General features: G+C 46.0%; 2 protein-coding genes across 2 annotated transcripts; both read left to right on the top strand.

Annotated features, from left to right (window-relative positions):
* Window positions 1-575: 575 nt before the first annotated feature.
* On the top strand, window positions 576-2387 carry myct1b (myc target 1b). Its single transcript, XM_039009021.1, has 2 exons — window positions 576-768; window positions 1470-2387. Exons 1-2 carry the CDS (start codon window positions 714-716, stop codon window positions 2045-2047), a joined length of 633 nt encoding a protein of 210 aa, XP_038864949.1. The 5' UTR covers window positions 576-713; the 3' UTR covers window positions 2048-2387.
* Window positions 2388-5660: 3273 nt separating this feature from the next.
* tulp4b (TUB like protein 4b) lies at window positions 5661-14621 on the top strand. The gene is made up of 14 exons (XM_039009134.1): window positions 5661-5912; window positions 6196-6324; window positions 6452-6613; window positions 7027-7207; window positions 7443-7550; window positions 7620-7783; window positions 8112-8336; window positions 8611-8845; window positions 9075-9219; window positions 9459-9603; window positions 9820-9913; window positions 10062-10205; window positions 10369-13985; window positions 14505-14621. Exons 1-14 carry the CDS (start codon window positions 5661-5663, stop codon window positions 14619-14621), a joined length of 5718 nt encoding a protein of 1905 aa, XP_038865062.1.

The following is a 14621-nucleotide window of genomic DNA, read 5'->3' as shown; positions in this document are numbered from 1 at the left end:
AAGTTTTTCAAAAGTATCTGTAATCCGATTACAATATTTTTGCTGGTAATGTAACGTATTACAGTTACCGTTTTTGTAATCCCTTACATGTAATCCGTTACTCCCCAACCCTGCCACTGCAGTTAACGAAGGTTTAGAGTTTAGGGAGCACAACAATTGAAGGAAATCCCATCAGAAGCTGTATACTTGATAGTGTTCACTGCAGACGTTCTATTGGACAGTGACGTTTTGTTAGGTTTGCTTATCATACATATCCCTAGTGAAACACTTGCAAGACACTTGGAAACAATGAGATTATTGTGGGCCACAGAGGGTTGTGATTATATGTATGTACACTATATCCTCACTGCCCCTTTCACTATACCTTACACAATATACCCTTAAAACACTGTATAACATGAAAACGGCTCCTGATCTAAAACTCACAACAAGAGGCCATTGTTCAAGAGGAACATTGATTGTTCATTAATCAAGAGGAAATGATGTCAGAGGAAGCAGCCTTGTTTCCCAAAGTTCTGCCCCACGCAGATAAGAAAAGCACAAGCTAATTTTAAAAAGTAGAGAGAGAGGCAGGAAGCATGACAGCAACGTTTCCACTATTGCAAACAAAACAGACAGGAAGAAATGGACCAAGCAGTCTTGAAAAGAGTCCAGTTCAATGTGCTGCAGTGTTCTCAGTTTGGATGTGAACTACTTTTCTTTTCGTTATTATAATGGCGTTCAATGAGACAAATCCATTTCTGGATATACTAAAATCATTTAACATTGGTAAGAATTTTAAGCCTGCCTTTTTAATGTGTTTAATTTTCATTAAGGGATATGAGTATTCTACCTTAAAATGACTGGATTAGTCTTATATAAAACTACTACTACTAATATATGCCACTAAGCAGATGCTTTTATTGCTTTTATCCATACATTTTGCATATGGGTGGTCGCGGTAAGCAAACCAACTACCCTGGCGTTACAAGTTCCATGCTCTACCAAAGGACCACTCAACTTCTGTGTAGTTCTGTGTTTACAGTATATGTGTTATTAAAGTTATTGTTTAAATTTGACCTACAGCCCGTCCATTAAGTGATATGAGACCATCTCTGAGTAGTCGATTTACTACTGTCATTTTCTCATTTGTGAAAATGTAAATTGCGGACCATGGAAGCAATCATTGCAATTTGTAATTTGTCAAGAAATGTTTACTGGCATTTTGAATCTGAAAACTCATTTATCCAACAAGTGAGTTCCTTGCCACTCCATTTTGATCAACCCCAACAGGCAAAACTTGTTGCAATGATGTCATTACAATCAAATATCAACTTGATTGCGCCCTGCTTGTAATGATCTATTTTTTCCCCCAGCTTTCCCCACTACGACAGCATTCAACATTCAGTATCAGTTCACCTCAAATACGGTGACATTAAATTAGGGAAAATCTAAAAAAGTTGTCTAATATCTTCCTCCTTTTCCTCCAGGGAACCTAGTCCTAGCCTTCTGTCTGTCCATGCTGTTGGGCCTCCTGATTGGAGCGCTGATCTACATCCTCCTAACATGGCTGTCGAGACGCAGAGCCTCCACCCGGATTACCAGGCGTCCCAAACAGCAGCACCGCTCAGCCACCTCCCAGCCCTCACACAACCCCATGGCCAACTGCCAAGGCCTCTACCGGAGCACAGTGTTCGACCGGCACAGCGACAACAGCCTCAGAGGAGGTATTCTGAGCCTATATAGACAACCATCGGTGGAGCCGGTTGGTCCACTGGGGAAGAAGACCAGCTCAGGATCATCCACCTTCCGACCAGTGCCCAAGGGCAGCAGGATGGGTCAAGGTGACGGGTCTGAGGGTGACACTAACAACCAGGATACCTTGCCTCTTCATGACACTACTGCCACCAATTCATCAGCAGAAGATACTGCCTCCCTCATGCCAACTCAACCCCAACGGAACTCTTTTTGGTTGGGAAACAGCAGTCTTAAAGGGTTCCTGCCCACACAGACTCCTCCTCCCACATATGACAGTGTCATCAATGCCTTTCAAGAGACATGCACCTGATGATGTCACCATATGCTGCCTGGGATACATAGGTTGACTGGTTATTACAGTATAGGCTTCCTGTCTTATGGAGAACTGTTCAGTTTTGAGTAAGGTGACCTTTGGTCCTTCTTTGGGCCATCGTCCACCCTGCCTTCTATTCAGTCTACTATCTAAGAAAACTAAATAAATAGATTGTGCTCTGACTGACCATAGGTTATGTTTATGTTGAAAAACTGTGTGTATCCCAATGGAATCTATGTACAGGAAGATGAAGGGTCGAGAGGATTGTCTATTATGGCCCACGTTTCTGTGATATGTTGATAAAGTTGTTAATAAAGTTGTAGTTATTATCCAGTCTTATGTGCTCTATCTACATTTTATACATCTGGAAGTTTCTGTGATATGTCTGTAGAGAAGAGGGATGATTTTCCATAAAAGCAACATTACTTAAAAAATAAACTAAGCAAAAAAAGACACATCCCTTTTTCAGGACCCTGTCTTTCAAAGATAATTCGTAAAAATCCAAATAACTTCACAGATCTTCATAGTAAAGGGTTTAAACACTGTTTCCCATGCTTGTTCAATGAACCATAAACAATTAATGAACATGCACCTGTGGAACGGTCGTTAAGACACTAACAGCTTACAGAGGGTAGGAAATTAAGGTCACAGTTATGACAACTTAGGACAATAAAGAGGCCTCCTACGGACTCTGAAAAATACCAAAAGATAGATGCCCAGGGTCGCTGCTCATCTGCGTGAACGAGCCTTAGGCATGCTGCAAGGAGGCATGAGGACTGCAGATGTGGCCAGGGAAATAAATTGCAATGTACGTACTGTGAGACGCCTAAGACAACTCTACAGGGAGACAGGACGGACAGCTGATCGTCCTCGCAGTGGCAGACCACGTGTAACAACACCTGCACAGGATCGGTACATCCGAACATCACACCTGCGGGACATGTACAGGATGGCAACAACAACTGCCCGAGTTACACCAGGAATGCACAATCCCTCCATCAGTGCTCAGACTGTCTGCAATAGGCTGAGAGAGGCTGGACTGAGGGCTTGTAGGCCTGTTGTAAGGCAGGTCCTCACCCCACATCACCGGCAACAACGTTGCCTATGGGCACAAACCCACCGTCGCTGGACCAGACAGGACTGGCAAAAAGTGCTCTTCACTGACGAGTCGCGGTTTTGTCTAACCAGGGGTGATGGTCGGATTCGCATTTATCGTTAAAGGAATGAGCATTACACCGAGGCCTGTACTCTGGAGCGGGATCGATTTGGAGGTGGAGGGTCTGTCATGGTCTTGGGCGGTGTGTCACTGCATTATCGGACTGAGCTTGTTGTTATTCCAGGCAGTGTCAACGCTGTGCGTTACAGGGAAGACATCCTCCTCGATCATGTGGTACCCTTCCTGCAGGCTCATCCTGACATGACCCTCCAGCATGACAATGCCACCAGCTATACTGCTCGTTCTGTGTGTGATTTCCTGCAAGACAGGAATGTCAGTGTTCTGCCATGGCCAGCGAAGAGCCCAGATCTCAATCCCATTGAGCATGTCTGGGACCTGTTGGATCGGAGGGTGAGGGCTAGGTCAGTAACATCTTGCAGCAAGAACTGGCAAATCTGGTGCAGTCCATGAGGAGGAGATGCACTGCAGTACTTAATGCAGCTGGTGGCCACACCAGATACTGAATGTTACTTTTGATTTTGACCCCCCCTTTGCTCAGGTACACATTATTCCACTTCTGTTAGTCACATGTCTGTGGAACTTGTTCAGTTTATGTTTCAGTTGTTGAATCGTGTTATGTCCATACAAATATTTACACATGTTAAGTTTGCAGAAAATAAATGCAGTTGACAGTGAGAGGACGTTTCTTTTTTTGCTGAGTTTATATATTTCTGTTTTTGTTGCAAAATTATTTCAGATTATTGCTGGAGAAATATCTTCATCTGTTAATCTGTTGACCCACTGAGATCACCATTGATATTTTATTTTCTAATCAACTGATTTTTCTCTGCAAGTAGCATGTCTTTGGATATTGGTATTGGTATTCACGCTGCGGGTCTCAGAAGATTGCTATATCACACTGACATGTTTTCTGAGATATTGAACACTTCTCCAGGATTTGTGAGATCTGATGATCGGCGCAGCGTGACTACAATAAAGTCAACCTGGAACGCACCCAATGACGCCTACATGACAATGAAAACTACATGGCAACCGGCATTAAAGGGGCACCGAGCGTCAGCAGAAAGCAGCCTGGCAACGCGACTGCACTTTCACATAAATCTATGGTGGACTGCGCAGATGAAGGATATGGCAGCGACCTTATATTTGATCAAGTGAGTTCTGCATCTTGTTCGTGTAGGTGTCCTGCATATTTTGTCAGAATTGGAATTGGTCAGATAAAAGCAAACGAACGAGGGACATCATCCTTTTTATACAGGTTCCTCTCCACTGATTCAATCTCAACGAATAGCGGTGGATGAGTTCGATCGATTACGTTCAGTCTAAATGTATTTTCATTCACTATGACATGGCGATTTGATTGATTCATTGATTATCCATCTTATTGTAAATATGGAAAATATAGCCGGTGGATACTGGACATATTGTGGGGTGGTGGGTTATTTCTTTCGCGTCCTGCCATTTAAGGGATGATTCTTATTCTGTCTATTCATTGAAATCTACAAGTTTTATTGAATTAGTATCGTGTTAATGACGTAACAGACTGACGTTCTCCGTATCTATGGAGACACGAAGGCAAGAGTGTTCGGTTCAGAATGTTCAATGCAGTGTTGCATAGAGACCAGGATTCTAGACATTCCCATGTCATAGCTGAGAGTAAGATATGTTTCAAGGTTGATGCACTGAATGGACAAGGCAGTGCTTTTCCTGTTTAAAGGCTGCACCCTTTCGATGGAATCTATATAGGCTATGGATAACTTGGAATAAAAAAGCCACATTTATTCTTTAGCTTTTTATTTTTTATTTGACACAGAATAGTCATCAAACTGCATATTTCCATACTGTAGCTACAGACACTTGATTGGAATCACTTCATGAAGACACAGGCCTATTGAATAGACCTGCTATAGGCCACCATGTAATGAGGATGGACATTTCAAGACATGAGGACCAGGTTGTCTCCATGTAGTAACCTGAATGCTGTGTGATGCTCTCAATCTTTTCAGTGATAGATTTGCTCTGTCTGGGAATTAGGAAATTTCTCACTCTTTAGTGCACCCACCATCTGAATGGAAACATGGACACCACCTACAAAGGAGGAATTGTAGTCGACAATGTCCAGGAACTATGAGGTGAGTAACGTGTAGGCTATTATAATTCTATTCTATTCTATGTTACATTACCTGGTCATAAGTTGCCTAGTAATGTTGAGTTATGACTTGACTGTATTGTATGGTTTGCTAGGCCTACCTCTTGGAGAAACAACCAAAGCACATTAGCCTACCTAATAATCCAGAACAAAGAGTGATATAAAAACACAAACGGAAAAACAAACAAAAAATCAAGTCAGTCAATGATACCCTTGAAGAAAGACACCAACCTCCACTATATTCTCCTCCTCTGCTTACCTCCAAGCCTGGTCACTCAGTAGGGATGTTGGCTACTGTGGAACATGGTCCCATACTCTGCAGCGACTCCAACATCCTCTGCCTCTCCTGGAAGGGCCGGGTCCCCAAGAGCGAGAAGGACAAGCCTGTGTGCCAGCGGCGCTACCATGAGGAGGGCTGGTTGGCCACTGGGAACAGTAGAGGGGTGGTGGGCGTGACGTTCACATCCAGCCACTGCAGGAGAGACAGGAACACTCCTCAGAGAATCAACTTCAACCTGCGAGGACACAACAGCGAGGTGGGTCTTGTTATTTTCCGAAACTGCGTTTATCTGCAGAATTATTTAAAAAAACACCCTCATATAAACACCCATATTTAATCTGACAATCATCACAAAAGAGCATTTTGTGTTAGTGTAAAATAGGCTAGGTAGAGTAGGTGGAGGAAGTGGACTGTTTTGTACTTTCTCTCATTCAGCATGTGCATCTCATGTTGAATATGAATTGTATTCCACTTTCACATTCCTAGAGAGCCCCCTGTGTTCGTGGAGTATAATAGCAGTTGCATACTTCCCTTTGCAGGTTGTGTTGGTTCGTTGGAACGAGCCCTTTCAGAAGTTGGCCACGTGTGACATGGAGGGAGGCATCTTCGTCTGGATTCAGTATGAGGGACGGTGGTCTGTAGAGTTAGTGAATGACCGTGGTGCCCAGGTAGGTATAAGATGCCCGGGTAGGATATTTTTACTATATTTCTATTGGGAAAGATAATGTATTGGTGAAAACATTATGTAATGCTGGAAAGATAATATAATGGATGCATGTCTAATCTCTCCATCAGGTGAGTGATTTCACGTGGTCCCATGATGGTACTCAGGCCTTGATCGCCTACAGGGATGGGTTTGTCCTGGTGGGGTCAGTCAGCGGACAGAGACACTGGTCTTCAGAGATCAACCTGGAGAGCCAGATCACCTGTGGCATCTGGACACCTGACGACCAACAGGTAGGCACACCTGAACTAAGCTGGTTTCTGGCTGAACCCAAACAAAACCATTTAGCATTTATTGCCCTTTTACAAACAAATAAGATACATATTATAGTATTGACCTTTTTGTTGATATATGAAATAATCTGTTGGTTTCGGGGACACAGATTTAGCCTTGACTAAAAAGCATGTTCATTTGAGATTCTTGCATACTTGTTTGTCTATTGCCTGTCCAGGAGATGTACTTGTACATCAAGCTGCCTTGTGCTGCAGAAAAGTTTGATAGGTTCCTGCCCCTATGGGCTGTTCTGGCTCGGACACGGCTTACTTACTCTTTGTCTAGGACTAGGTTTAATCTTTGTCCAGGAAACCACACCCATTGATGTTTTCTCTCAGAAAATAATGATTCCTGCCAACTGCCTTTACTTCAGGTGTTGTTTGGTACAGCCGACGGTCAGGTGATAGTGATGGACTGTCATGGTCGCATGCTGGCCCATGTCCTGCTCCACGAGTCAGATGGCATCGTCGGCATGTCATGGAACTGCCCCTGCTTCCTAGTGGAGGACAGCACAGAAAGCGACACCGACTCTGATGACAATAACCCACCTCAGGGTAAGATACTGTACTAATGATAATGCAAGATAGTGTGACGCTGAGTCTTATGACAATAACCTACCTCAAGGTAAGACATTGTAAAAGATCAAGCGAGAGAGAGAACATCCCTGTCTTGTACCTCTCTCGAACATAAAAAAGAAAAGAGATATGATAACATTTTTTACCTCTACTGTGAACACTATGATCGTGCACATTGGCCAGAATGCTAATGTGTTTATTTCTCTCTCCCAAGTGCGTATCCTGAAGCCCCTTCTGACAGTTAGCTTCATATCAGGAGACATCAGTTTGATGAACAACTACGATGACCTCGCTCCTTCCGTCATCCGCTCAGGACTCAAAGGTAATGACTTTTTCAATCTTCTATGTGTGGGCGGACCGAATGTGTTGTGACTGAGCTCCTCCTGTCCAGATGTGGAGGTCCAGTGGTGTTCTCAGGGGGACCTCCTGGCGGTAGCTGGGATGGAGAGACATGGGCTCCCTGGAGTCCCCTCTGACTCTATCGTGAGGAACGCCCTGGTCAAATTTTACAACGTCCAAGGAGAACATATCTACACGTTAGAAACACCTGCCCAGGTGAGCTCCCCTCTTTGATTCACTTTTCTGAAATGTTATAGTATGATATTTACAAACTGGTTGTAATCTGTTTGTGATGGCATAATTTCAACCAGTTTTGCTTTCTCGGGAGGTTACGTATAAGTCAAATTCTATAAGTCATCTGAAATCTTCAATGAATAACTACAATATTAACAGAAAGTATACTTGGCAGGAAATGTACTGTCGCCACACTTCCAAGTCTAGTTCAGTGGGCTATGGAGAAAGCCAGAAATCAAGGTTCCATAGAATGTGAATACAACAGAACAGGGCTGACTGGGAACCTGCCTTGTCAACATTTGCCTTGCAGCGCCCCATCACCACTATCTGCTGGGGCCACAGAGACTCTCGTCTGTTCCTGGCGTGTGGCACGGCGCTGTACGTGGTGCGGGTGGAGCACCGGGTGGCCAGCCTGCAGCTGCTGTGCCAACAGGGCATCGCCAGTGCCCTGCGGGAGGAGAGGGACGTGGGCAAACTAAACATGCCCTCCTTACTCTGTTCCTACGTCACAACCGCCTTCATACCCACCATCAAGGTAAAATAAGCTTTATTCAGTTGGCTACTGTAGGTTATTATCTGAGCTCAAAGCCATCTGGACTTGTTCATTTCAAAATGACAGGACCCCTTGGTCGTAATCCTTCAATGTTTGTAGATCGGTAAGGTGCAGGGGATATGCTGGAAGCTCCATCACTACCCTGAGTGTACCTATCCAGATCCTAACGATCTAAAGGGGTAAGGGCCAAGGGGAAGGGGTAGGGGTAGGGAGCGGATTGGAACCAACTGTTAATGCTTTTCTCTTGTTTCTCTAGCCTCCTATTCCTGATCCCAACAACATCCGGGACTTCGTCAGCTACCCCACTGCTGGTAACGAGAGGCTGCACTGCACCATGAAGCGAGCGGAAGACAACCCAGAGGCAGGGGGACCCTGTTACACCCTCTACCTGGAACACCTAGGTGGTCTGGTGCCCATCCTCAAAGGCAGACGCATCAGCAAGCTACGGCCAGAGTTCATCATCATAGACCCTAAAACAGACAGCAAAGCAGGTGGGATTGGCACAGAAAAATGTATTATAATGCGCTTTCAAAAATAGTTAGTATGTTACACACAAACAGCTAATTTTAGACCGGTATATCATGATGAGTTGGGCAACACTACCATTGTGTGTTCACATGTATATTGTATTTTTTTTCCTAAAGTTCTACTGTTCTGACCTGTTTATAGAGGTCGAGTCAAATATTCTTTTTTTATTTGTTTGTTTGTTTTTTTCTCCAGATGAGGTGTGTGTGAATGCTATGATCTCCTACATGACTGACAGCTGTAACTGTTCGGACTCCAGCGACATTGAGTTGAGTGATGAGTGGGTCGGGAAGAAGTCGCCTAAACTATCCAGAGGAAACAGGTCACCCAAGCTTTCCAGGTATCTTTCATTACAATGGTCTGGACTCTGGAAGAATGAGGTTATAAGACTAATGTTTACCATATTCAACCCTAATCCTAACCATTACCTTTAGTAGCTGATCCATGTTATACAAAAGTTCAAGATCTTCAATTTGTCATACTGATCATTTTATTTGTTTTAAATGTTATTTGTTAATCATTTTAAATTGGTCTATTTTGCCTTGATTTGCCGTTTGTTTTGGTTGTTATCTGGCGTAGAAGGAACATGGAATCTAGAAAATCTCCCAAAATGTCCCGGGCTAGTCAAGAAGGCCCACGATCACCCCGGTTACCAACAAAGAAACCTCCAATTCGATCTCCCAGTTTGACGCGTCGAGAGATGTCCATGGATGGAATCTCTGAGGTATTGTCTGAATATGTGTCGTGTGGAACGTTGGTATAGTGGTTCTTTAGTGGTTAGGGGCTGAAACTGTGGTTTCTGCATGTTTAGATTTAGCCACTTCTGTGCCCAGACGTAAACCGGGTATAGTTAGCTGGCTAGCGCATGCAATATTTGGTTCTGGGTTCTGGATAATTTTTTACATAATAAAAAAATGAATCTATTTGCTTGATTTCACAGCATAATTATCTTGCTCAAGTCACGTCCAATATTTGGGGGACAAAGTTCAAAATCGTTGGACTTGCTTCTTTCCTACCTGCTAATCTTGGTGCAGGTAAGATCACAAACATTTGGAGACACATTTCTTTACTGAAATCAAACACGGCCATATTTTCAGTATTTACCTTTTTTTTTTAATTATTCCTTTATATTGACTCAATTTCATTCCAATTCGATTGTAGAAATGTTTTCCTCTGTTTTAGTTATCTATAAGACCAGTTTGCTCCATCTACAACCAAGGCAGATGACAATCTACCTTCCGGAGGTGCGGAAAATATCACTTGACTTCATGAGCCTGCCTGTCTTTAACCCAAACGTCTTCAGTGAGGATGAGGATGACTTGCCAGGTAAAGTCATGAATGAATGAACTAACAATTCATTGATACTGGAATTAAGTATAAAGTGCAAGTTAACATGAATTTTGGGTTGGATGTTGACTTCTGTTTAGTAATGAATGTAGCACATAACAATACCTAAAGTTATTGGAATATTCTTTGACTTGTCTTTCAGTGATGGGACCATCTGGAGTGACAAGTGACAACCCTCCCTGTACGGTCAACATCCCCATCGCACCCATCCACAGCCCTGCCCAAGCCATGTCCCCCACTCAGAGCATTGGACTGGTCCAGTCCCTGCTGGCCAATCAGAACATCCAGCTGGATGTCTTGACCAATCCCACGGCTACGGCTTCAGCAGCAGCGGCGGCGGCCGCTGCAGCAGCCTCAGCCTCTATTGCAGGGCCTGATCACAGTCAGAATGCAGTAGCAGCACAGTACAGTGGGACTCTAGGAAGGTACTCCAACCCAGGACAGGTGATCTTTAACGGGCTAGAGATGGGTCCCCTCCTAGCTGGAACACTACCTCCACCTCCTCCTCCACATCACCTCCCTCAACAACCTCAACAACAACGTCCTCAATCTCAACAGACACACCAACAACAGTCCAAACAACCACAGCAGATACTAACCCAACAGCAGCAGCAGCAACAACAACAGAGAATGCAACAGCATCAACAACTACAGCACCAGCAACAGCAGATTCAACAACAACATCAACAACTACAACAGCATCATATACAGCAGATCCAACAGCAGCAGCAGCAACAGACTCAGCAGCACCAGGCACTGCAACAACAGCACCAACAACAACAGGCGGCACTGCAACAGCAACAACAGCAGATCCAACAGCAGCACCAACACTTGCAACAACAGCAAATCGCTCAGCAGCACCAACAGATGCAGCTGCAGCATGAGCAAATGCATCAGCAGCAGCAGCAAATGCAGCAGCAACAACAGCAGATCCGACAGCAGATTATAGAGATGAGGCAGCAACAACAGCAGCTGCAGCAGCAACATCAGCAGATACAACAGCAACACCAACAGATGCAGAGGCAGCACCAACAAATGCAGCAGCAACTGAAGCTGCAGATCACCTTGCCCCCTCCGCCTACTGGCTATCCCACCATCTCTCTGCAGCAGTTCCAGGTACTGCAACAGATACCCCACCCCAGTGCAGAGTTGGGACCAGAAAGAGGAGAGCAGGGGCATACTCAGAGCCATACTCTGGGCAGGCCAAGTCTACCGCGATCCAGGCCTCCATCATTCATTGATGTAGACAGCTTACGGTCTAGACCTCCTTCCTTCATCGAAGCAGACACATCAAGATCTAGACCACCGTCATTCATCGACATAGACACAATACGGACTAGACCTCCTTCTTTCATTGATGCAGATACAGGTACATTGCGGTCTAGACCCCCGTCGTTCCTCGATGCAGACTCCTCCCGATCCAGACCTCCTTCATTCATAGACACAGACACACTACGGTCTAGACCTCCTTCCTTCCTCGATGCAGAGACTTCCCTTGAGATCCAGATGAGGAAGGTGAACCCTCCACCACCCTACCCAGGCACCGTAGTTTCTGCAGCCACCGCCACAACCTCCAGCGCTCCTCAGACCCTCATCACCAACTGTGACAACCCCAACATACTGGTCACAGCAGACCTGTGTCTAAAGAAAGACGAGTTCTCACTCCACCCAGTTGGTCTCCAGTACCAGATGGGATACGAGAGGATCACGACCTTTGACAGCAGTGGGAATGTAGAGGAGGTGTGTCGCCCTCGCAGAAGACTCATACGCAACCAGAACGCCTACGATGTTCAAGGTATGGGAGGTTCTGCCACACTTAAAGTCACCTCATCGTCTGACAGTAAGAAAGTCCAGCTTCCTTACAGCTCAGCGACTCTAAGCCGCCTCTCTGTGCCACGATACTCCATACCCAGCAGAGACCCGCCCCCCTACCCAGATCCAGCCAATCAGGTTAACATTAACACGACGACACTTCCTCCTCCCCAGCGCATGGACAGTAGTCACATGATTCACGCCACCTTGCGACCTGACGTGGAATCTCGCCTGAAGGTGTCCCAGATGGTTGACGCTTCAAGGACTCTACCAACCAAGTCTAAGGTCAACAGTGCTGCCCTAGCGCTCTCTTACCAGCAGAGGGTGCCCACGGCTCTGTATACCTGCACTCAGTGCAGCAGCAACAGCAGCAGCAGCAGCAGCACCAGTGTCAGTGTTAGTGGTGGTGCTAGTAGCAGCAGTGGCATCGCAGGAGGCACTGTAGTGCGACAGGATTTCCCACCAGGAAAAGGTGCTCATCACAGCACCATCATTGTTCACTCCAAAAGCACTTCGCCTCAAGCTTCTCAGTCATCTTACAATCTGCTGAGTCCTGTTGATAACAGCAGGGATAGGACTGTGTATGTGAACTCTGCCTTTACCGAAGACGAGACATTAAGTCAGCAGTGTCGTCACTTGACTCTTGGGGAAGTTAGTTTGACTCTGAAACGTCCTCCACCATACCAGTGGGACCCAAACACTGCAGAGGAGTTCTGGATACCCCCAGAACAGACTATCTTAGCTCCTCCTCCACCACCAACGCACAAACCACCACCCCCGATCATCTTCAGCAATGCTCAGCATCTGGACATGACACGGCTGCCTTTTGTACTCTCAACAAAACCTCCCAGCAGCCCAAGTACTGTTACTTTCCCATCAGGTTACCAGATCTCCATGTCACCTTTCCCTCCAGGGGTAGGTCAGGATGGATCCCCACTCCAGTCCATGCAGAGCATTCCACCACCCTGCCCTCCCAATGAAGTAGTTGCTCCAGTCCCCCAGTTTTCCCAGCAGGACCCCAACCTGGTCTTGCCACCTGGATACCCTCCCAATCATGCCAACCTAGCTTGCTGCCCTCTGCCCCCGATGTACCCAGGGGCCACCTCCTGTGCTGGGCTTCAGCTGCACCCTGTTAGCCTGCACCCCTGGAACCCATATAGCCTACCCATGCAGGACCTGTCAGGCTCTGCCACCCTCCCCAGCAAGTCTCATCAGGTGTTAGAGAAGCCAGTCCTCTCCCCACCTCCTTCTATTGTTCCCCCCCCACCACCTCTTACACTTCCTCCTCCTCCACCAACCGAACTGCCGAAATCCAAAAGCCCTACAAAGGAGCTGGCGGAATCTGCCAGTAGCTTCCAGGAGCCGTCTTCTCTAAACGAAAGCCCCGTTCCAGACCGACAGGGGTCCGACATGTTCAGCAAGAAAAGTCGTAAACGTCTCGACAGCCGAGCCGAGGCTGCAAACATGACCACCGTCTCAGAGGGCAAATCCAAAAAGGAAGGGCGCGCACTCTCCGACTTCAACTCCCTCATCTCCAGCCCCAGGCTTGGCGGCAGGGAGAAGAAGAAACTCAAAGGCCAGAGGGAACAACTGAACAAAACCAAGAAGCTCAACAGGACCAGTACCACCAGCGAGTTCCAGGACAGTTCGGAGAGCGAGCCCGAGCTCTTCATCAGCGGAGACGAACTGATGAACCAGAGCCAGAGCTCCAAGAAGGGTTGGAAGAGTAAGAGGAGCCTGAGGATGGCCAGTGAACTGGAGGAGATTAAGTGCAGGAAGGCCAATGAGAGAGAGGACCGCGGGCTGGGCAGCCAGGGATTCATCTATGTCATGGCCAATAAGCAGCCACTCTGGAATGAGGCCACACAGGTCTACCAGTTGGACTTCGGAGGACGGGTCACTCAGGAGTCTGCTAAGAACTTTCAGATCGAGCTGGACGGGAGACAGGTAAAATTTGGCTTCCATTATTTACAGAAACCTAGATACATTGTAAAAAAGAACCACCAATATATAATTTAGAATGTGAAATCTGTTTGCGGTTGCTTTAAATATAAGTTTAGCCTCCAGTCTCTCTGGAGGCCTGGGTTCAGATCCCACCACTGCCACCAACTGTCACATTGCCCTGTTTATGGCTGAGATGAGTCAGCACTCAAATTGAACTCCAGGCAGCAGTGGCGCAGCCAGAAGTTCGTTGGTGGGTGGGCCTGCAGAAATTTGGGTGGGCCAATTATATATATATTTTTGTATTTTTGAGGGGGTTGGGGAAAGCAGCTAACTTCCTGCAATTTTACACATTTTGTCATGGGGCAAAGAGAAAACTTTACATTTTCACAGCTAATCTCATGCTATTCTACACATTTTGCCAACAGGCCCACCTGTACCTATGCCCCACAGATGTGATCCAAACAGGCCTTCCTTACAGCTTTATTTCTGCTTTCCTGTCTCTTTTCCCCTGTTTTTCTATAGGTGATGCAGTTTGGCAGAATCGATGGGAACGCATATATCCTGGATTTCCAGTATCCTTTCTCAGCAGTGCAGGCCTTTGCTGTTGCCTTAGCCAATGTTACTCAAAGGCTGAAGTAA

The sequence above is a fragment of the Salvelinus namaycush genome, chromosome 15 (assembly GCF_016432855.1).
Source record: "Salvelinus namaycush isolate Seneca chromosome 15, SaNama_1.0, whole genome shotgun sequence".
Taxonomy (NCBI): Eukaryota; Metazoa; Chordata; class Actinopteri; order Salmoniformes; family Salmonidae; genus Salvelinus; species Salvelinus namaycush.
This window is presented reverse-complemented; position numbering and strand designations above follow the sequence as displayed.